The sequence below is a fragment of the Lithobates pipiens genome, unplaced genomic scaffold (genome assembly GCF_037356315.1).
Source record: "Lithobates pipiens isolate NorthernLeopardFrog02 unplaced genomic scaffold, aLitPip1_a1.2 Scaffold_16, whole genome shotgun sequence".
NCBI lineage: Eukaryota > Metazoa > Chordata > Amphibia > Anura > Ranidae > Lithobates > Lithobates pipiens.
This window is the reverse complement of record NW_027507748.1, coordinates 643,205,896-643,228,467: the sequence shown is the minus strand read 5'-3', so window position 1 is coordinate 643,228,467 and position 22,572 is coordinate 643,205,896. Positions and strand designations below refer to the sequence as shown.

General features: G+C 44.7%; 1 protein-coding gene across 1 annotated transcript; it reads left to right on the top strand.

Moving 5' to 3' along the window:
• Nucleotides 1-7,611: 7,611 nt before the first annotated feature.
• Nucleotides 7,612-22,293, top strand: LOC143984497 (aquaporin-2-like). Its single transcript, XM_077484640.1, has 4 exons — nt 7,612-7,974; nt 14,687-14,851; nt 20,876-20,956; nt 21,997-22,293. The coding sequence occupies exons 1-4, from the start codon at nt 7,612-7,614 to the stop codon at nt 22,207-22,209; spliced, it is 822 nt and encodes a 273-aa protein (XP_077340766.1). The 3' UTR covers nt 22,210-22,293.
• The last annotated feature ends 279 nt before the right edge of the window (nt 22,294-22,572 follow it).

Here is a 22,572-nt window from a genome sequence, read left to right as displayed (position 1 = left end):
CTACCATGCATGTGCAAAGCATGTTGCGCTTTATAACTGGCCCAGCAGAGGAGGAAGGAGGAGATGTGCCAAACTTAAGAGGGACATCGCCGTGGCTCAGTCTCTCGACAGTGGGGATGAGTATCTGTCAAAAATAGGTATGCATTCCCCCTGAAAGGTACCAAATGTGGCGCGGGGGGGGAGCAGATGACCATTGGGTTTACTTTTTTTGGGGTGTAACCTCTAGTATCTTGAATAATAGTAGGGCTTAGTGTAATAATTAATAGTAGTGGGGCTTATTGTACTGCTTATCTCCAGAACCAGGTTACCTAACATTATTTCATCTACATAATCAAGTTATAAATTCTGATAAACCCATTATGAAATCCATTATATATAATCACAATTATTGTATTAATTATGATGTTTAATTGTGGGTTTAATGGATCCATAACTATAGCTATCAATTATGTTTAATTATATGAATAATTGATGGGAAATGCTTTTACTTCTTTTTTTTTAATTTTCATAATTAATATAGTAGGGCATGATGTTTTACAACATGAGATGTTTTAAATATGTATGAAAACAAGCAACAGATGATTTTTTAAGGTTTGTCAGAGATATATTTAGTTACATCAGACTTGGGCCTAAACATTTCCCAATAACGATTAAGGTGATCAAAGTGTCAATAAACGATAGCGCTATTTTTTATTTATTGATAATAAATAGAATATTTGTGGGTCAGTTTGCTGTTTGTACAGTGAAGTGATTCAATTGGCTACATGTACTTGTATATATTTGTACATTTTCTTTATGCATTAGAGCACTGGCCTCCAAACTGGGGGGCCAGATGCAGCCCTTTGCTTGCTTTTATCTGGCCATTGAAGCACGATTTTCATCATCATTCACTGATACCAACTATTGGGCATAATTAGTCTCCCACTGACACCTATAAAGGGGCAGAATTCCTCCCAATGACACTAAAGATGGGGCACAATTCCCCTCAATGTCACCAACAATGGAGCCCGATGACACCAAAAATGGTACACAATTCCTTCCAATGACACCATCAATAGGGCCCAATGGCACCAATGATGGGGCACAATTCCTCCCAACGACACCAACAATAGGGAACAATGACACCAAAGATGGAGCATAATTCCTCCCAACGACACCAACAATAGGGCCAAATGACACCAAAGATGGGGCACAATTCTTCCCAATGACATCAAACATGGGGTACAATTCCTCCCAATGACACCAACGATGGGGCAAAAATTTCTTCCACTAACGCCAATAATGCTGTACTATTCCTCCCATTGACACCAAATATGGGCATTGTTTATTCCCACTGATGTTGGGGCCTTTTCTACTCCCAATGGCATGAGTCCAGACCCTCTAAGCCTAAATGACAGTAAACTGGCCCTTTGTTTATGTAGCACTAACCCCCGAAGGAGCTGCTGGTTAGATTTGGGCTTACCGTTACCTTCTTTCTCCTCACTTAACGTCTAGGGGTGTCCCATGGTAGAGGGCCCAGTAACTTGAGAGACTGACGATAGATCCACTTAAATGGATTTTATTTGCAAAAAAACGTAGCCAATGAACAGTCTCTTAAAATGGGATCAGAGGGTCGGAAAGGAAAGTTCAGGTACTCTTAGTGTCAAAGTCAATGTTAAAGAACTTGCTTACTTTGACTGCATCCAGAGAATAGCCATTCGCAAACTGGATGTTCACTCAAGTTGGACAGTCCCTCTCTCACAAGGCCTAGCAGCCAGCTAGGTGCTTACTCAGGAACAAGTCCTGAGTAAGATGTTGTTGTAGAACATACAAGGATAAGTCTCTGCCACAGACGTTGTTGTAGAACACGTAGGAAAACGAAACTTGTAGAACACTCGTGTGATACCTGGATTTTTCAGCCAGCTTGGCGATATCCACGAGACCGGATTCTCTTGGGTACTTCAGCCCTTCCAGGCTCTTACTAAGAAACCAACCTGTACTTTCTTCTGAAGAGTCCTCCCCTGGAATGCCAACCACCTCAGTTTCCTTGCCTCTGGCTATCCAGCCCCGAGACAACAAGATCGGGTGGATCCTCACCACAGGCTATAGCCTTCCTGGTTAGGAGGACTGGGGCCATGAAGTCAGCACATCCTTCTGGACTGGAACACCGAACCAGGGGATGTCCGCATCTTAAATACCCTCTCCCAGAAAGCACAGCAAGAGCATCACTCCCACTGGGCGGACTCCGAGAGAAAGTAACTTAATCACCCAACCAGACCATATTTCCATGCCTGCTAGAAGAGACAGTGCCCCCTATGGCCAGCTGAACATCTCATAGTCCAGTCAGATTGATGCTGAAGTCCAAATTTAGACAATTGTACCCAAACCAAACTGTAGTTCAGGTGTAACCATAAATTAGAAAAACACATAGCGCGTGCTCTTCAGGAGCCGGCGCTACATTTAGAATGTTTGCATTACAGACTTGATGGGAGATACTGTATGTATTTTATTTGAGCGATGTGTTTTTTGTTTTTTTTGTAAAGGTTAGTACTTTTTGGGTAATAACAGTTACAGGTTCACACTGCATCTTCATCACTCTCCGTTTCATTGTTTGGGTTGTGGGTTGTGGTCTCAGGCTCCCGATAAGTGCCAGAGAGTTTGGAAACCACAAGGGGGGAAGCTCACCGCCTATTGTGTGAAAGTGTAAAGTAAGGCCGCGTACACACGCGCGGACTGTTCGCCCAACCTTGTTCGGCAAACAGTTTGTCAAACAGTCCGCTCAAAATTTGCATGAGCGGACTTGCCCACACACGAGCGGACTGTTTGACGAACAAGGTTGGGCAAACAGTTCGCTCAACTTTTGAAATGAACGGACTCGCCCACGTAAGGAGGAGGCAAATCCGCCCACTTCGAGCGCGTGTACAGGTAGGCGGGGCCCGCGAAGGAGACGTCGCGGGCTCCGCCGCCTGGAATGGGCTTAAAGGGGAACCCCAACGCCGAAAAAAATCGACGTGGGGGTTCCCCCCAAGTCCACACCAGACCCTTGTCCGAGCACGCTACCCGGCCGGCCAGGAAAGGGGGGCGAGCGAGCGCGCCCCCCCTCCTGAGCCGTACCAGGCCGCGTGCCCTCAACATGGGGGGGTGCCTTGGGGAAGGGGGGGGGCCGCGCGGCCCCCCCACCCCAAAGCACCTTGTCCCCATGTTGATGAGGACAAGGGCCTCTTCCCGACACCCCTGGCCGTTGGTTGTCGGGGTCTGCGGGCGGGGGGCTTATCGGAATCCGGGAGCCCCCTTTAAGAAGGGGGCCCCCGGATACCGGCCCCCCACCCTATGTGAATGAGTATGGGGTACAATGTACCCCTACCCATTCACCTGTGAAATAAAGTACAAATAAAAACACAACACAGGGGAAAAAAATATTTTATTGCACAGCCGGGGGTGTTCCGTCTTCGGGGGTCTTCTCGCCGGACTCCTCCGCTATGTGTGTGTAGCTCTTTTGCTAGCGGAGGAGTCCGGCTTTCTTCCTCCCCGCCGCCGGCCTCTTCTCCCGACTTCGGGGGTCTTGTCCCCCTCTTCGGTTCTTCTGCCGGGCCACCGCGCCTGGTCCGGTGGCCCGGTCTTCTGTCGCCGTCTTCCGTTCTTCTGTCGCCGCCTTCGGTTCTTCTGCCGGGCCACCGCGCCTTCTTGTAGCTCTTTTACAGGCGGTGGCCCGGTCTTCTGTCGCCGTCGCCGCCTTCCGTTCGTGTTCTTCTTCTTCTTCTTCTTCTTCTTCTTCTTCCAGGAGATGTTGACACGTCGCTCCCTCCGGCCGGAATGCCAGAGCCGCCCTGCGTTGCCACTTATATAGTGACAATGGGGCGGGGTCACATGGTATATGTCACATGGGTTGGTCACATGGGTTGATGTCACATTGTGACATCAACCCATGTGACCAACCCATGTGACATATACCATGTGACCCCGCCCCATTGTCACTATATAAGTGGCAACGCAGGGCGGCTCTGGCATTCCGGCCGGAGGGAGCGACGTGTCAACATCTCCTGGAAGAAGAAGAAGAAGAAGAAGAAGAAGAAGAAGAAGAACACGAACGGAAGGCGGCGACGGCGACAGAAGACCGGGCCACCGCCTGTAAAAGAGCTACAAGAAGGCGCGGTGGCCCGGCAGAAGAACCGAAGGCGGCGACAGAAGAACGGAAGACGGCGACAGAAGACCGGGCCACCGGACCAGGCGCGGTGGCCCGGCAGAAGAACCGAAGAGGGGGACAAGACCCCCGAAGTCGGGAGAAGAGGCCGGCGGCGGGGAGGAAGAAAGCCGGACTCCTCCGCTAGCAAAAGAGCTACACACACATAGCGGAGGAGTCCGGCGAGAAGACCCCCGAAGACGGAAGACCCCCGGCTGTGCAATAAAATATTTTTTTCCCCTGTGTTGTGTTTTTATTTGTACTTTATTTCACAGGTGAATGGGTAGGGGTACATTGTACCCCATACTCATTCACATAGGGTGGGGGGCCGGTATCCGGGGGCCCCCTTCTTAAAGGGGGCTCCCGGATTCCGATAAGCCCCCCGCCCGCAGACCCCGACAACCAACGGCCAGGGTTGTCGGGAAGAGGCCCTTGTCCTCATCAACATGGGGACAAGGTGCTTTGGGGTGGGGGGGCCGCGCGGCCCCCCCCTTCCCCAAGGCACCCCCCCATGTTGAGGGCACGCGGCCTGGTACGGCTCAGGAGGGGGGGCGCGCTCGCTCGCCCCCCTTTCCTGGCCGGCCGGGTAGCGTGCTCGGACAAGGGTCTGGTGTGGACTTGGGGGGAACCCCCACGCCGATTTTTTTCGGCGTTGGGGTTCCCCTTTAAGCCCATTCCAGGCGGCGGAGCCCGCGACGTCTCCTTCGCGGGCCCCGCCTACCTGTACACGCGCTCGAAATGGGCGGACTTTCCGAGCGGGAACAGTCCGCTCATTTCGAAAGTACAGCGGACAGGCCCACACACGGGCGGACTGTTCGCTCAAACACAGTTTCAGCGGACAGTTTTTCGGAATTTCCGAAAGACTTTGTCCGTCCAACTGTCCGCTGAAACTGTCCGCTGAAAGCCCACACACGAGCGGACTGTCCGCCCAAACACTGTTCAGCGGACAAGGTTGGGCGAACAGTCCGCCCGTGTGTACGCGGCCTAATCGGCGGCTCCCGCATCACTTTGACTTTTAAGCCCACAGCTTGCTGAACAAATAGATTACAAGCTGATAGCTGCTACTGCAGCCATCAACTTGTGAATAACAGTTCTCTCTTTGGACGTACACAGTATGTCCAAAAACTGAAATGGTTAATCTGATCGCTTTCAAATATGCACATATGCACAACCATTGAATTATGCGCTCTGCTGCCATTCATTTTGAATGGCAACCCAATGCACTAATAAATGCCACAATGCAAAGTAGCAACCTACCATGCACTTGCAAATGTTGTGTTACAAAAAGAAAGGGTCAGGTGCAGTTTAGGCCATGCTGGGGTGCGTTGGCATCCTTAAGGGCTTAGTCTTTTATGTTATACCCATGTTTTGGGTGTAACCTGATGCTTGGTCGCATACACTATCTCCAAAACCCAAACTGTTTCCCATTACTTGACTTGCAGGGCGCTCCTTCATGCATCATTTTGCGAACAGTTTACTTCAGTGAGGCCACACTCTACCTGCACAGCCATGCCACCCAGCCCTAGGGTTACTCACAATGAATTCCTACTTGTCCCATCCCCCCCCCCCCACAACAGAGGGATTATGCAAAGCATGTTGGAAATAACTTTTCCCTTCTTAGCATGTTACACTAGCCAAACTTTTTCTAGCTCTATAACTTCAGGTGCACACCTCCATACAGACCTGAGGTCAGGGTAAAACATTGAAAGAGCCTGTGTATTGTACCCATAACACATTGTTTATAGGTGCAGAATTCATTGCAAAAAAATTGTAAATGCGCATTGATTATTAGATCAGTGTTGCTGCATTTACTGCTATTTGCAAAAGGTAGACGTTTAATGCAATGCATGTTAACATGCCATTTAAAGGAGAAGTATGGGATAGGCTAAATAAACAAATAATACCATGACCATTAATCAGCTGTTATTTCTTTCCTCTCTCCTTTTGTTTTTGCAGCAGGGGCACTTCATCTGTCATGTAGGTCCCTGTAATTTTTCCCTCCTCTACTGGAAGATGTGGTGACGCCTAATGAACTGGCACATACCTGAACAGAAGTTCAGGCACCGCACTATTTCTCCACATAGTGGAATATATATAAGTGGTATAGACATGGCTGGATCTAGGGGGAGGTGTGCCCCCCCCCCTCCACACACACACACACACACACACACACACACACACACAGATTTTAGTTGTGCTCCCTCTTCTCACTTCCCAAAACTGCACACAGTCTGAAAAAAAGGCAGCAAAGCTCCTCTCCCTCCTCCTCTTACATGGCACACAGCTCAGATCGATTCTCTTACAGACAGCATCTTTCTGCACACTGTGTAGCTGGCTGCTTTGCTGTCGTTTTTACCAGGGAACTTCACAGGGCAGAACTGCAGCATAGCAGGCAGCTACACAGTGTGCAGATAGATGCTGTCTATAAGATAATCAATCTGAGCTGTGTGAGAGGAGGAGGCAGGGGAAAGAGCAGACAGCCTCTGGGCAATTACCTTGATTTATCAGAAAGGGTGCTCACAGGGAATAGGACGAAGCTAAAAAAAAAAGCAAACGCATACTTCCCTTTTAACTGCATCAAACATATGATCCTGGCCCAAAGGCAAGCTACAATGGATTGGGGTCAAATTGTTTAAGTTTATACATTTTTAAACCAATGATTGACATCTTTTTCATGTATACATTTGCTTTACAAATAAAATTTGATATATCAAAATTTACAGATCAATGTCACAAGATATAGAAAAAATGATTGCTGGCAAAAAAAAAAAAACCTATAAAATATCATATTTGACTGGCTAAAAAATATACACACTGTATATATATATATATTTTTTTTTATTTTTTTTTTAGGTGTTTACATTTTAGACCTGACCATGCGACCATAGTAAATAAAAAGATAAAATACATACAAAACTACCACTACACATTTCTTTTATAAGATAATATATTCCCTATTTAACAGAGGCACTATGCATAACACAGCTTTTCCGCTTGATACAGGTATGCTTTTCCAGAGGGGATGGAGTTTGTCACACAAGTGACATATAAGCCACCTCAGTGACACAATGATTCACCTTCAGGTTTTGTGGCTTGCTGTGCTGACCTGTGCTTTGTGTGCACACCAATGTGCAGGGCACCGGAACATCTGTTGACTTAACCTCCTTATATCTGTTGAGTTAATTTGGCAAGTGTGGAGTTTGTCAAATACCTGTATGTTCATACAGGGTATATATACACCACTGTCATCTGCAAAAAAAAAAGAACTGCTACGGCTGTTGAAATACATTGAAATATGTAATTATATGTTGAGCAGTCCACACCTGTACTCAGAATGCTTTCCCCACCCTACAGAGATATATACCTGCATGAATGCAGTCACATCGTCATTGCAATGACATTTAGCATAGAGTATACAAGAGCCCGTCTTTAGAAAGACTTTGGTAGAAACCATGCTTAGAAATCTGTGCTCAGGTGCCTTTTCTCGGGCAGTACTAGCTGAATTTTTAGGCACATTGTTATTTGTATTCTTTGGTCTTGGCAGTGCATTACCTTGGCCCTCAGCAGTACCCACTATCCTGCAGATTGCACTAACATTTGGTCTAGGTATAGCAACATTGGTCCAGACAATAGGACATGTCAGTGGTGCTCACATCAATCCTGCAGTAACATTGGGCCTACTGGTGGGATCACAGATCTCAGTCCTGAAGTGTGTCTTCTACATCCTGGCTCAGATGCTGGGAGCTGTGGCTGGAGCTGGCTTACTCTTTGAGTTCACCCCATCCAATATACGAGGGAGCTTCGGAGTCAATGCGGTAAGTAAAAGGTGGGAGGGCCATATGGCAACAGTAATTTTTCTGCATAGTTATTTAAATACATTATTATGATTTTTTTGTCATGTGGGCTAAAGAAACAAGAACATGCAACTTGTGGGAGTGAGCGCAGCCAGTCAGCCAATGTTTTTTTTATTTTTTTTTTATTCTATGGGTTACTGACTTTGTATGATACCAACTGGCTTATTCAATATCCATAACAGAGAAGAGTTAAAGGTAGAGAAGAGGGAAGGGATGTTCCAGTAAAATACAATGAGTTGATGGAGGATCTGGTTATTTAACTTGGGTGCAAAACTATTTATTTTTGTCGAATTACTTTAGAATATGAAATACTGGGTAAAATCTAAATAGCAGAAAGGCACTCACAAACATCCCCATGGTGTGGCCATGTTAAAGTGTATGTATTACCAAAACAGTTTTGAATAGAATAGGGAAGGGTTAAAATTCACGACCATTTTTCTTCTCTGTTTGTGTACTATTGGGGAAATTTCCCTTCACATCTTGTCCCAGAAAATGCAACAGAAAGTTAGAGGAAATTTACATCTTAAGACAGTTGTTCTGTGAACAGGTGTCTCCATCGGAAACTTTCCCTTTGCCTCTTGTTCTGAGCTCTAAACTTTGAATTTCCCATCATTTTCTTTCTTTCAATGGTCACCAGTAGAAATAAAGGTGTAAATTTTCATAATGGGGACTTATACAGCAGTAAAAACTTTACAGAGGGTCTAACCCTTCCATGTTATTCCCCCAAAAAAATTATAATAAATAAACAGGTTTTGCCCAGAGATTTTAGTAACTGGGTTCACATATACTTTAAGACTGGAGAGTGCAAAATCTGGTGCAGCTTTGCATATAAACCAATCATCTTCCAGGTTTTTTGTCAAAGCGTCACACAATGAAATACACTCTACACACTGCTTTCTAGAACAGTACTTCTTGTGCTCAAAATGAACATTATTCTATTGATTTAAGTGATGAATTCTGTAATTTTACCATCTTCCATCTTGGTCGGGAAAGTTCACTCCTATGTGATAGGACTCCAGAATCAGTTCTGGTAAAATGCTAATGAAACTCACAGCAAAATGTTTTATATTGTCAGATGTGGTATCAAAGTTACCGATTTAACATCAGAATGCTAGATTTTAAAAATTAAGGGCAAAAGGGTAATATCAGGGACAAAGGATACTGGGGCTGATTTACTAAAACTGGAGAGTTCAAAATCCGGTACAGCTCTGCATAGAAACCAATCAGCTTCCAATATTTTTTTCTTTTTTTTTTTGTCAAAGCTTAATTGAACAAGCTGAAGTTAGAAGCTGATTGGCTACAATGCACAGCTGCACCAGATTTTGCACTCTACAGATTTAGTAAGTAAAAATCAACCCCACCATCTCCTAACAGGATAAAGTAGCTGAGACCCCACAAATGATTGGTTTTAACCATACTCACATCATCATGTATTTGGTGTATGGATAAAGTTTCATTTGAAATGATAAATACAAAGGATTATTTAACCACTTGCTTACTGGGCACTTAAACCCCCCTCAGTCCCAGACCAATTTTCAGCTTTCAGCGCTGATGCACTTTGAATGACAATTGCGCGGGCATACAACACTGTACCCAAATGAAATTTTTATCATTTTTTTCCCACAAATAGAGCTTTCTTTTGGTGGTATTTAGTTACAGCTCGGAGTTTTATTTTTTGCTAAACAAACAAAAAAAGATGCAAAAAAAAAAAAAAAAAAATCATGTTTTAATAGTTTGTTATAAAATTTTGCAAACGGGTCATTTTTCTCCTTCATTGAAGTGTGCTGATTAGGCGGCACTGATGGCTGCATTGGTGGGCACTGATGGGCTGCATTGGTGGGCACTGATGGGCTGCATTGGTGGGCACTGATAGGCTGCACTGGTGGGCACTGATAGGCATAGTTAAGGCGGCACTAATAGGCACAGATAAGGCGGCACCGATGGGCACAGATAAGGCGGCACTGATGGGCAAAGATGGGCACAGATAAGATGGCATGGATGGGTGGCACGGATAAGTGGCATGGATGGGTGGCACGGATGGGCACTGATAGGTACCACTGATAGATGGGACTGATGGGCACTGATAGGTGGCACTGATAGGTGGCTCTGATAGGTGGCACTGCTGGGCACTGATGGGCGGCACTGCTGGGCACTGATGGGCGGCACTGCTGGGCACTGATGGGCGGCACTGGGTCGCAGCACCTTTGAGGCAGATTGTGGGCACTGTGGGTGGCACTGTTGGTGGCACTGCTGGATGGCACTGTGGGTGGCATTGTGGGTGGCACTGTAGGTGGCACTGTGGGCACTGATGGGGGGCACTTACTTTTATTCAGGATGGCACGGCGGTGGGCAGGTGGGCACTGGCAGGGGGCAGGTGGTCAGCTGTATTGCTGGCCGTGATCGGGACTGATGTCCCGATCACGGCCGCCGGTGATCGGCTTTTTTTTTCTCTCCTCGCGCTGTCAGCGCGAGGAGGAATAATAGCCGATTACCGGCTCCGTTCTATCACATGATCAGCTGTCATTGGCTGACAGCTGATCACGTGATAAGGGGTCGGGATCGACCCCTTGCACGGATCGGTGATCAGGCGAGTCTCACGGACTCGCCGATCACAGAGCGCGCCGCACGCGCCGCGCGCGCCCCTCAGGGGGCGCGCAGGCCGCTCGTATCCGGGACGACGTCAATAGACGTAGTCCCGGAAATGTGGGTCCGCGCTGTTGCCGTCATTTGGCAATAGCGCGGATCCCAAGTGGTTAATAGAAAGAGTTCTGTAATTACTGGAGTGTTTGAAAAGAACCTGGGTGTGTCCAAGTGAGAGATAATTGGTTACTAGTATCTGTAACAATAGTCCTAGTCTAATCCTTGGAGAATAAGGCCAGTTGCAGTCTTTCACAAAGGTTGGTATAAGAGGCCATAGTATCCCAGGTGAATGTTATGCCGCGTACACACGGTCAGAGAATCCGTGTCTTATCGGACCGTGTCGTCAGATAATCCGACTGTGTGTGGTATGCATCGGACTGATTCCGTCCGAATCTCCGTCGGACCCAATTTTCCAACATGTTGGAAATATTTCCCGACCAACTGGGCCGCTCGGACGTAATCCGATCATGTGTAGAGAATTTTGATCGGACCAAGTGCCACGCATGCTCAGATCAAATTCCTACATCAAAGCTATTGGCTACTAGCCTGAATGTAGTCCCATCGTAACGAAATTACGTCATCACGTTCTGAAAGATCGGATTTTTCGACAACTTAGTCCAACCGTGTGTATGCAACAGTTTCGGACACAATCCGTCAGACTAAATCTGACGGACAAAATCCGACGGATTTGGTTGGCAGAATCTCCGACCGTGTGTACAGGGGCTAAGAGTGGTAGGAGGCACTGTTCTAGTCATACTCAGTCTTTGGGTCCAGTTCCCACATAAGTGATTTGAAGCACGTTTCCTGAAGAGCTTCAACGTTCAACATCAAGACTGCCATTATTTAATTCAATGGTGTCCAATCAAACCTGATAATTGTGCCGTTTGAAGTTGGACTTGAAAAAGTCTTTTTTTTTTTTTGCGGCAGAGTTGCACATTATGGTCCCTATAAAGTTGAATGGTAGCTCCTAAAATTCTCCTGAAAATGCATGTAACGTGCCTTTTTGATGCAATGTCCTGCCTATCCTTCCCCTAGCTACTAGCTTTCCATTGGTTAAAACAAAAGTGTTGAGGCTGAAAACAATTGGAAAATGCATGAACAAACACTCAATAAAAATGCCTCAAGAACGCTTGAAGAAGTTCAAGTGAGAAACTAGTCTTGTCCACGGCAGTTCCAATCTATTATTTTAGCTAAAGGGGTAGCTAAGTAATTTTCCAATATATTTTGAAGAGCCATTCCTCCTTGCGACTTCAGTTTGGCAAATAAATTAAATTTAATCCTGAGCTTTCGTTGTGCCTGTAGGAATTTGGAGAGAGAGGATAAAATCGTCATGCATCAAATAGAAAGTGCTTGATAGGACTAAAATTTGGTTATGGATCCACGAACCAACCCATAAAAAATACCTTCTGTTCCATCTCCATGGATCTTTTTAAGAGGGAGGAACATTTTTATTATAGATGTTATTTATTTTGAGGGTCAGAGAATTAAAGAGGAACTGCAGTCTGCTCGCGTAGTTTGTAATAAAAACATCTTTGCCATTCTGAACCTTCCCTCCAACCACTTTGCATATTATTTTATATATACTGTGATTCTGTATTTGCCAAATATGCTGCAGAAATCTCCCTCCACTGACTGGCTGCAATCATTTTAAAGGGGTTGTAAACTATTCTATGCATTAAGGCGAAAAACCTCGAAAAACCTCCTGTGATGCAGCAGCCCCCCAAAGCCCCCCTTTTACTTACCTGAACCCGGTCTTTCCAGCGACGGGGACGAGCCTACCAGCTCCAGCTGGTGTCCCGGGTCCTGATTGGATGGATTGATAGCAGCATGGCCATTGGCTTCCACTGCTGTCAATCAAATCCAATGACGCTGGAGCCGGGGTCGAGTCCTGCTGCCTGTGTAAATGGACGCAGCACAAGTGTCCTGAGGGAGAGCGGCTCTCCAATGGGGCACTCAAGAAAAGGAGGAGCCAGGAGCGCCGCTGAGGGGCCAACTGCACAGAGGAGGTAAGTATGACATGTTTGTTTTGTTTTTTGTTTTTTTAAACAAAGCTTTACATGTCCTTTAACTGTGGGCAGCTGAAGCTGCTGGCTGTTCACTTCCTGGATTTACAGAGGCACACCCCCAGCTCTGCAGCTCTCCTTGGCCCTCTTATGACTCATCCCCCCTCACTTCCTGGTAAACTCTTACGAGAGTGAGACAGAGAGTTGTGCATAATGTCATAAGCCTCGGTCGGCTTTAAGACAAAAGTGATCGCAGCAGCAGATTTGCCACAGGATCTCTTTTATAGGCAGTGGGAAAGGTGCCCCCTTCGTCGCTTCCCAGTGGTTTCCGAACTTACCTGAGCCATCGGTAAGGCCACAACCGATTCGGTGAGGCCGATGGCTAGGTAGGAAACTAAGTGAGGTCAAGATAGCCCCCACTCAGCTCTATGCCCTTGGAGAACCGGAGCAACCTTCAACGTCCCTTCCGGGCCTCAGAGAGATAGACAGGATTTTTTTTTTCTTAAAGTCAAAATTACAATCATTTTTTTTTTTTTTAAAGGTAAATGAGAGGTCTCTGGTCCTTTTGACCCCAGATTTCTCAATAAAGAGGACCTGTCATGCCTATTTCTATTACAAGGGATGTTTACATTCCTTGTAATAGGAATAAAAGTGATAAAAAAAAACCCATTAAAGGTACAGTGTAGAAGCAGAAGCAGACGTGAATGCATACTAAGTCGAGACCTTCTCTGTAACTCTAAACAGGTAAAAACAGGTAAAAACGTTTAAAGCGTCGCCTATGATGATCTTTAAGTATCACGATTTGTTTCCATTCCACATGCACGTGCAATTTGACAAAATGACATGTTAGGTATCAATTTACTCGGCATAACTTCATCTTTCATATTCTACAAAAAAATAGGGATAACTTTACTGAAAGACCACTGCGCAAATACAGTATGATATAAAATATTGCAACAATCGCAATTTTATTCTCTAGGGTCTCTGATAAAAAAAAAATATATAATGTTTTGGGGTTCTTAGTAATTTTCCAGCAAAAAATACAGATTTTTATTTGTAAACAACAAATGTCTGAAAAAGACCTGGTCTTAAAGTGGCTAGATAAGAAAGGATAATGCTGTCAACTATCTTTGCTAGACAACGCAAAGTTACTCCACATCGAGGCCCTAATTTTTCAGTTCATAAAATGCAAAACGCTTAACACAGTGAGAAGGATTCTGCATATGCACAAGGCTAATCTATATGTGTGGCGCCAGACGGGGGTTTTTTTTTTTGAAGCATGTGATTAGAGCCTGAGGCTATAATTTGCTTCAATAAAGGGCGCGCCCTGCCCCCGAACCCACCCACTTGTGTGACAATATTGAATTAATATTCGCTATTGTCTTCCTGCTTCCCCTCTTGGCCAATCAGGAAGTTGGAGGAGCGCGATTTGCCAAGAGGAGAAGCGATTGTATTGGCAGGTACTGGGGGTGGGGAGGATGTACAGGAAGATCCAGAAGATGGCCGCCGTCATCGGCTCTGCATCACCGCCAAAAGACCCACCATGTGAGTACCACACCCTGGGCAGGGGGGGTCGGGGGTCTGTTTGGCGCCCCCGGGGAGGGTGGTTGGGTGGTTTGTTTGCTCCCTCCCCATGGGGGTAACTGAGCTTGCCTCTGAGGAGTCCCAAAGCAACACTAAGAAAATGTTTTAAAGCCCCTCCCTGTACTTTACATAAAGGTTATCCTTCCAAAAGAGTTATTTCAGTTATAGTCTGGTGGAGCCTCACCACTAGAATTCTGGCCAGCACACAAAATGGTGCATTTACCAAAAACTCAAATACTGGTTTTAGGTAGACTGATACTTTAAAGTGCCTGAAATGGAATAAAATTCCCAGTATGACACTGAATTCTCCTACATCGTAAAATGTATGTAATTAAAGCCACGTGGCTATAACACCCTCTAATGTGAAATGATAATTCCTGAATGCCACTGAACGTAGTTTATTCTGTATGCTGCATTAATACCCTGTGTTTTCTATATATCTTCAGGTTAGCAATAGCACCACTTCTGGACAGGCTGTAGCTGTGGAGCTCTTCACTACTATGCAGCTTGTGTTGTGTGTTTTCGGAACAACAGACAGCAGAAGAACAGACAATACAGGATTTCCAGCCTTATCCATTGGTTTATCCGTTGCTTTAGGACATTTACTTGGGGTACGTAAAGAATCAATCTGTGATATATTTTGTTTAAATGAAAACGTAGAAGTGTGAAGTCATTTTTCTTGTAGCTATATACACTTTTAAACAGATATTATCTGCACCTTTGCGGTTTTTATTTTTTGCGCTATAAACAAAAAAAGACTAAAATTTTTTGTTTATTTTACTTTCTATTTTTTGTTATAAAAAAATACAAAACTCAATTGTAGTCATACATGTAGGCCAAAATGCATTCAGCCACGTCTGGGATTTTTTTTTTTAAAAGGGTATATTTATTGGTCTACAAACTAGGGTACATTTTCTGGAATTTACGCAACTTTTAGTATATAGCTGCCTATCTCATTTCTTGAGGTACTATAATGGCAGGGCAGTACAACTCCATTTTGGAAAGTAGTTGAGAGAGGCATATTAAACACATTGAATATTTAATTTTTTTGTCACAAGTAATTGAAAAATGAAAAAATGAATTACAAAAAGTTGTCACTGAAATGATATGCTGCTTAAAACATGCCATGGGCATATGTGAAATTACACCCCAAAATACATTCTGCTGGGTTCCGGGGATACCACATGTGTTGGACATTTTGGGAGCCTAGCCACGTGCAGGACCCCAAAAACCAAGCACCACCTTCAGGCTTTATAAGGGCGTAAAATGGTGATTTTACTCGGAGGCCATGATATGCCAGGATAGCACAAACCCCCCCCATGACACCATTTTGGAAAGTAGACACATTAAGCTAGGCTGACCAGACAGACCCAGTTTTGGGGAACAGTCCCCGGACTGAGCATACAGTCCTCGGAGGAAGTTTGTCTCCACTTTTGTCCCCGCTTTGCAGGGTCAGGGAAGTTTGTCCACCGACAGTTCGAGAGAACAGACTTCATCTGAGGACATCGGCCACATGGAGTAAACAGGAGATCCCTGCTCTGAATAATCTGTCTCCTCTCCTGTGGGTAAGGCTGAGCTGCTACAGCCTGTTCAGCTACACTGAACAGGCTGCATTTATGCGCACTGAACAGGCTGCATTTATACGCACTGAACAGGCAGCATTTATGGGCACTGAAGAGGCTGCCTTTATGGGCATGGAAGAGGCTGCGTTGATGGGGCACTGAACAGTCTGCGTTTATGGGCACTGAACAGGCTGCATTTATGGGCGCTGAACAGGCTGAGCTAATGGCTACTGAGCTGCTGGGCACTGAACAGGCTGAGCTGATGGGCATTGAAACGGCTGAGCTGATGGGCACTGAACAGGCTGCATTGATGGGCACTGAACAGGCTGAGCTGATGGGCACTGAACAGGTTGCATTGATGGACACTGATCAGGCCTGAGCTGCTGGGCACTGAACAGGCTGAGCTGATGGGCATCGAAACGGCTGAGCTAATGGGCACTAAGCAGGCTGCATTGATGGGCACTGAACAGGCTGAGCTGATGGGCACTGAACAGGTTGCATTGATGGGCACTCAACATGCTGCATTGATGGGCACTCAACAGGCTGAGTTGATAGGCACTGAACAGGCTGAGTTGATAGGCACTGAACAGGCTGTGAAATGAACAATGGGAACTCTGGTCCCCAGCCAGAGACACCAAAGAGAAAGGGAAGAGCTGGCGGACTATTGCGGTGCACAACACAAATTACATACATAATTAAACACTAATGTACAAAAATATTAAATACATTTATTAAAAATTAAAACAGGAAACGATGTAGGCAATCAATGGCTAATGGAAGCAGTAATGTATTTCTTGAAATACATTACCGCTTCCATTAGCCATTGATTGTCTACATCGTTTCCTGTTTTAATTTTCAATAAATGTATTTAATATTTTTGTACATTAGTGTTTAATTATGTATGTAATTTGTGTTGTGCACCAAAATAGTCCGCCAGCTCTTCCATTTCTCTTTGATGTCTCTGGCTGGGGACCAGAGTTCCCATTGTTCATTTCACATAATTTGGATGATGGTGCACTTTATATATTTATGAAATTTTAGTTTTTTTTTTTTGGTGTGAAGCCATTCTAATTATATGCTGAACAGGCTGCATTGATGGGCCCTAAACAGACTGAGCTGATGGTCACTGAACAGGCTGAGTTGATGGTCACTGAACAGGCTGAGATGATGGGCACTGAACTGGCTGCTTTGAAGGGCAATGAACAGGCTGCATTGATGGGCACCAATCATGCTGAGCTAATGGGCACTGAACAGGCTGCATTGATGGGCACTGAACAGGTTGCATTTATGGACACTGGACAGGCTACATTGATGGACACTGAACAGGCTGAGCTGATGGGCATTGAACAGGCTGCATTGATGGGCACTGAACAGGCTGTATTGATGGACACTGATCAAGCTGAGCTAATTGGCACTGAGCAGGTTGCACTGATGGGCACTGAACAGGTTGCATTGATGGGCACTGAACAGGCTGGGATGATAGGCATTGAACAGGCTGCATTGATGGGCACTGAACAGGCTGAGCTGATGGGCACTGAAATGGCTGAGCTGATGGGCACTGAAACGCTGAGCTGATGGGCACTGAACAGGCTGAGCTGATGGGCACTGAGCAGGCTGCATTGATGGGCACTGATCAGGCTTCATTGATGGACACTGATCAAGCTGAGCTAATTGGCACTGAGCAGGCTCCACTGACGAATAGGTTGCATTGATGGGCACTAAACAGGCTGAGCTGATGGGCACTGAACAGACTGCATTGATTGGCACTGGGGAGGCTGCATTGATGGACACTGAACAGGCTGAGCTGATGGGCACTGAACAGGCTGCATTGATGGACACTGAACAGGCTGTATTTATGGGAACTGAACTGGCTGCATTGATGGGCACCGATCCGGCTGAGCTAATGGGCACTGAACAGGCTGCACTGATTGGCACTGAACAGGTTGCATTTATGGGCACTGAACAGGCTGCATTGATGGGCACTGAAATGGCTGAGCTGATGGGCACTGAACAGGCTGCATTGATGGGCACTGATCAGGCTGTATTGATGGACACTGATCAAACTGTGCTAATTGGCACTGAGCAGGCTGCACTGATGGGCACTGAACGGGTTGCAATGGTGGGCACTGAACAGGCTGAGATGATGGTCACTGAACCGGCTGCATTGACAGGCACTGAACAGGCTGCACTGATGGGCACTGATCAGGCTGAGCTAATGGGCACTGAACAGGCTGCATTGATGGGCACTGAACAGGTTTCATTGATGGACACTGAACAGGCTAAGCTGATAGGCACTGTTCAGGCTGCAGTGATGGGTACTGGTGAGGCTGAATTGATGGGCACTGGGGGAGGCTGCATTGATTGGCACTGGTGAGGTTGCACTGATGAGGCTGCATTGATTGGCACTGGGGAGGCTGCATTGATGGGCACTGATGAGGCTGCACTGATGAGCACTGGGAATTATAAAACACTCTTTAAATGTGCTTTAAAATGCATTGTTTTCCCTTTTATAAACAAGAAAATAATGACTTTATTTGATTGGGCTGGCTTAATAATGCTATGGGGCTGGTATGAAATGATTTCCAGAAATAGCGTATAAATCATACAATCATTACATTAATACATACCACATACACTGCATATATCATTTGAGGAAAATATGCTTATAGAACAGTTTACTATTTGCAAAAAAAAAGTCCCTGGATTTCATTTTAAAAATCTAGTCACCTTAGTTTAGGGGGATACCTTATACCTACCGGGGGATACTACTAACTGCCCTAACACTTATTAGTCACAAATGACACCAATACAGTGATCAGTGAAAACTGCACTTGACTCTGACACTGTGACAGTGAGTGAAGGGGTTAACGGGGGGGGGGGGGGAGGCGATCGGTGAGGGTGATCAGGGGGTGACAAGTGTGCCTACGTGTACTGGTGTTAGTGCAACTCACGATTAGATGTCCTCTCTCCTCCCTCTGGAACGGAAAAGAGTTCCATGAGGGGAGATGAAATAATTTCCTCTGCCTGTGTTTCCACTTACAGGCAGAGGACAGTCTCTCGTTTTCCCCCCGATCACCAGGTCCAGGCCAGAATTCATTGGCCTGGGCATGGAGACTGATCAGTTCTGAATCGAATTTGATTGCCACAGGTACGCCGCGTGCACGCGCCCGATGTAGACCTACGTCGATTTTCCCCGGAGAGCCGATCAGTATAATGACGGCGGCTGGTTGGCTATTGGTTAATTGAATAAGATGATGCAAGAAGCTACCATGCACAGCTTCACCGGATTCTGTGTGCACCAGTTTTAGTAAATCTCTCCCTGTACATTACTTGTTACTATTGTAATTTTTTAGTTTTTTATAAAGCAGCATGAAGAAACTGTTTTTTACACTCATAATTAAAAGTCTTTAGTGAGAACAAGGAACAGGGAAAGGGTATATTAAGTCAGTCCTGACAATCAGTTGTGGTTGTAATTTGACCTTCAGTTACAATATTTTTTTCAACAAAACGTTTAAGATGAGGTGGGTAAACATGGGAAATTAAGACAAAATTTCTGTCTGTTGGTTAGAAAAATATATATTATATGTTTGTGTGCAATATTTTATCTTTATTGTATTTTTTAAAATCTGTGTCAGTATAGCAGCTAGTAGTCTCCACCAGGGGTTCATGTGATTCACCGTAGGTAACAACACAGAAGCACATTTCAGAGACAGGTGTCGCCATGGAAAATAAATTGTCTAAATGAGGACTTTAATAGCAGGATGAGAATGAATATTTTTGAAGAAAACTACAAATTTAAAAGGAATAAATTAACGAATTAAAACTTATAGAAGATTTTAAGGATTGGGTGTAGACCTACTTCAACTGCTGGCGGCAGAAAGCACAGAAATGGAGGTCCTATTCTTCTATGCGGTGGATATTTTCTAAATGATTATATCAGCACTATGACATTCATAGACATTTCCACAGTGGAGGGGAGGCAGAAAAGAAGAACAATGAGAGAGTTGGGGGCAATTAAAACATAACACTATCAAGAGGAGACATGTCCAGTTGGACCTTTGTTTCTTGCACCTCAATCTCTGACCTTTTATCTTTCCAGTTGAACTGAGTACTTTTTAGCCATTCAAGAGAAGTCTTGTATTTTTATCAGTGAAAACAAAACGTCTCTACTGTTTGGCAAAAGCGTAAATCATGACATCATCTGCCCTCTTCTCCACCTTGGCCAATTAGAGGATACTATGTATTCACTAATAAAAATACTTTGCTGCTTCTGAATGGCTGAAAAGCACTTAGCCCAATGTCATGATCAGGCTCAGCGATCAGTAGCTATAGCAGTAGAGATACTCCCACCGACTAGCAGGATTGGTATACAAGCAGGTCACCCTGGCATAAAACGCAGGCTCACCTAAGGTGTGGAGTCTAAGTACTAACCAGGGTTCACCAGACCTCAAGATGATGAAGATGGGTTTAGCTAAGTGTTAGTACCAGGTCGCAGTCCTCAGGATCACCCCACCAAGAAGTGAGCAACCCAAGGTCCAGAAGCTGATATAGCAGGTAAGGATCAAACAGAAGCATAGTCAGTAAACAAGCCAAAGGTCAGTAACAATCAGTTGCATATCAAGCTAAAGCATAGTTGAAGAACAAGCCAAGGGTCAGTAACGAGTGGTAGTAAAGATACAGATGGCAGCAGGTAAGACAAAAGGGAGATCTGGCTGGAGAGAGCGCAATCATCTGGCAAACAGGAAGTGCAGAGACATGATGGCTTAAATCAGTAAGTCAAGGTTCAGAACAAACAAGGTTCGAGGAAGGATCATTCAAGGAATTGTCCAGGAACCTATGCAGCATTCCAGGTGGCTCAGCACAAAGAGACATTGCTTGACACAGCAGAGGTCCTGTGGTCAAATCCTGCCCGTAACACCTAACTTCTTAAAGAGATAAGAAAGCTGAAATTCTACATTATAGCTTATATGAGCTTTTAGGGATATGGTTAACAAATATTTTAATTTGCTATCTGGTATTATTGCACATGTTTAGTATCTAATTTTGTTCTTTCATGGTATGTCTTGTGTTTAGATCTACTTCACTGGCTGTTCCATGAACCCTGCAAGGTCTTTTGGCCCTGCTATAATTATGGGAAAGTTTGAATCACATTGGGTAAGAATATTTGAAACTTTGACTGTATTACCTCCAGAGCACTAAATCCCTGAAACTAGATTCAAAGGCATGACATAAATGTTATCAATCCCCTTATATTAAAATGAAAACATGAATTTCTGTTTAAATGCCCAAAACTACCAGGCTGTACTACCTGTTAGGGCTGTGCTAATGTCAGTATTGGCTGGGCAAAATGACAAAAACGTTTCCTGATAAAACAGCTTTCACGTATATATTTCAACGGTGTATTAAATTGGAATTGAGGGGAAATTTCCCAAATGGGAAGGACACAGCAATAAACCTTTCCCACTAACAATAATTGTTATTCATGTCCCCAAAGAAATATTTTCATTTTTTTGTGACCACACAGAGTTGCAGTGAAATCTCAGCAATACGAGTCTATTCACACCAGGTGCAGTAAGGCTACGTTGGGTGACTACACCATTGCAGTCCCACCTCAGTCCCTTAGCAAGAAAAGGCAAAATGTCTTGTCTCCTACCCAGCCAGTTGGCAGGTCATACTATTTTTAGGCGCAGCGCAAGGCAATCCACCAGCTCACACCACATGGCAGCCAATAAAACTAAATGAAATATCACTGGTGACATTTAAAAAACAAAAAAAAGGAAGTTAACAGAGCGGCTATCAGAGCATTGGCACTGCAGTCTTCCCAGTGCATTGCACTGCACACCAGCCTCTGCGTTGTAAAGCAGCAGTTGGTTTCAATAAGCCCTAAAACTTGATAGATACCCTTCCCCATCCTATCAAAAGAAGAAAGAGTTAAATTTAACGTAAGATTTGTTACTTTTATGTTTAGAAGGCTAATTGACATGAATGTTTAATATACTACTATGTGCATGGAACAGTATCTGTATAAAGATACAGTGAGGACATAATAAAACATATATCCTACTATAACGCAAATACTAATAACTGCACCAAATCAATAATAATTGGAGTCGTTACCATGATAATGTCAAATATACTGTACTTAAGTCAGCTTTAGTTGGAAAGATTTCATTTATATTGATGCTTAATTACAGATCTTCTGGGTAGGCCCCATGTCCGGTGCGATCCTTGCGGCCTTAATCTATACTTATCTTCTTACACCACCTGCACCAAATCTCCTAGATAGACTATCAACCTTGCATGGTAGCTTCGATCCAGAGCATGAACGTGAAAGAGAGGAACACCGTAAGCACTCAGTGGAACTGAATTCTCTTAACAACTATTCAAAGAACATGGAGAAAGCTTAAGGTCAGTGATAAAGAATGCCTCAGGAATTACGTCAGGAAAAAAGCAACTGAACATTAGCATACTCAGAATCTATTTCTAATACACGCAGCCATGTTATGGACTCATTGCACTGGGATCAACAACTCTTGGCTCAGGTCTTATAGCTGTACATGGAATCCTGGGACTTCTTATGGTAACCACAACTCTACTTCTTGGAGACACCTATAAGAACCTTTATTCCTCAACGGGATGTACTGTTCTTACTTGAATAAGAGCATTGGAGGTATTTCACACCTCAAATTAACAATTTGACATACTAAATAATGGTGGGAAATGAATCATTATTCTCCTCTCTGAACCTGAGTCTGATAAAAAAAAGGTCC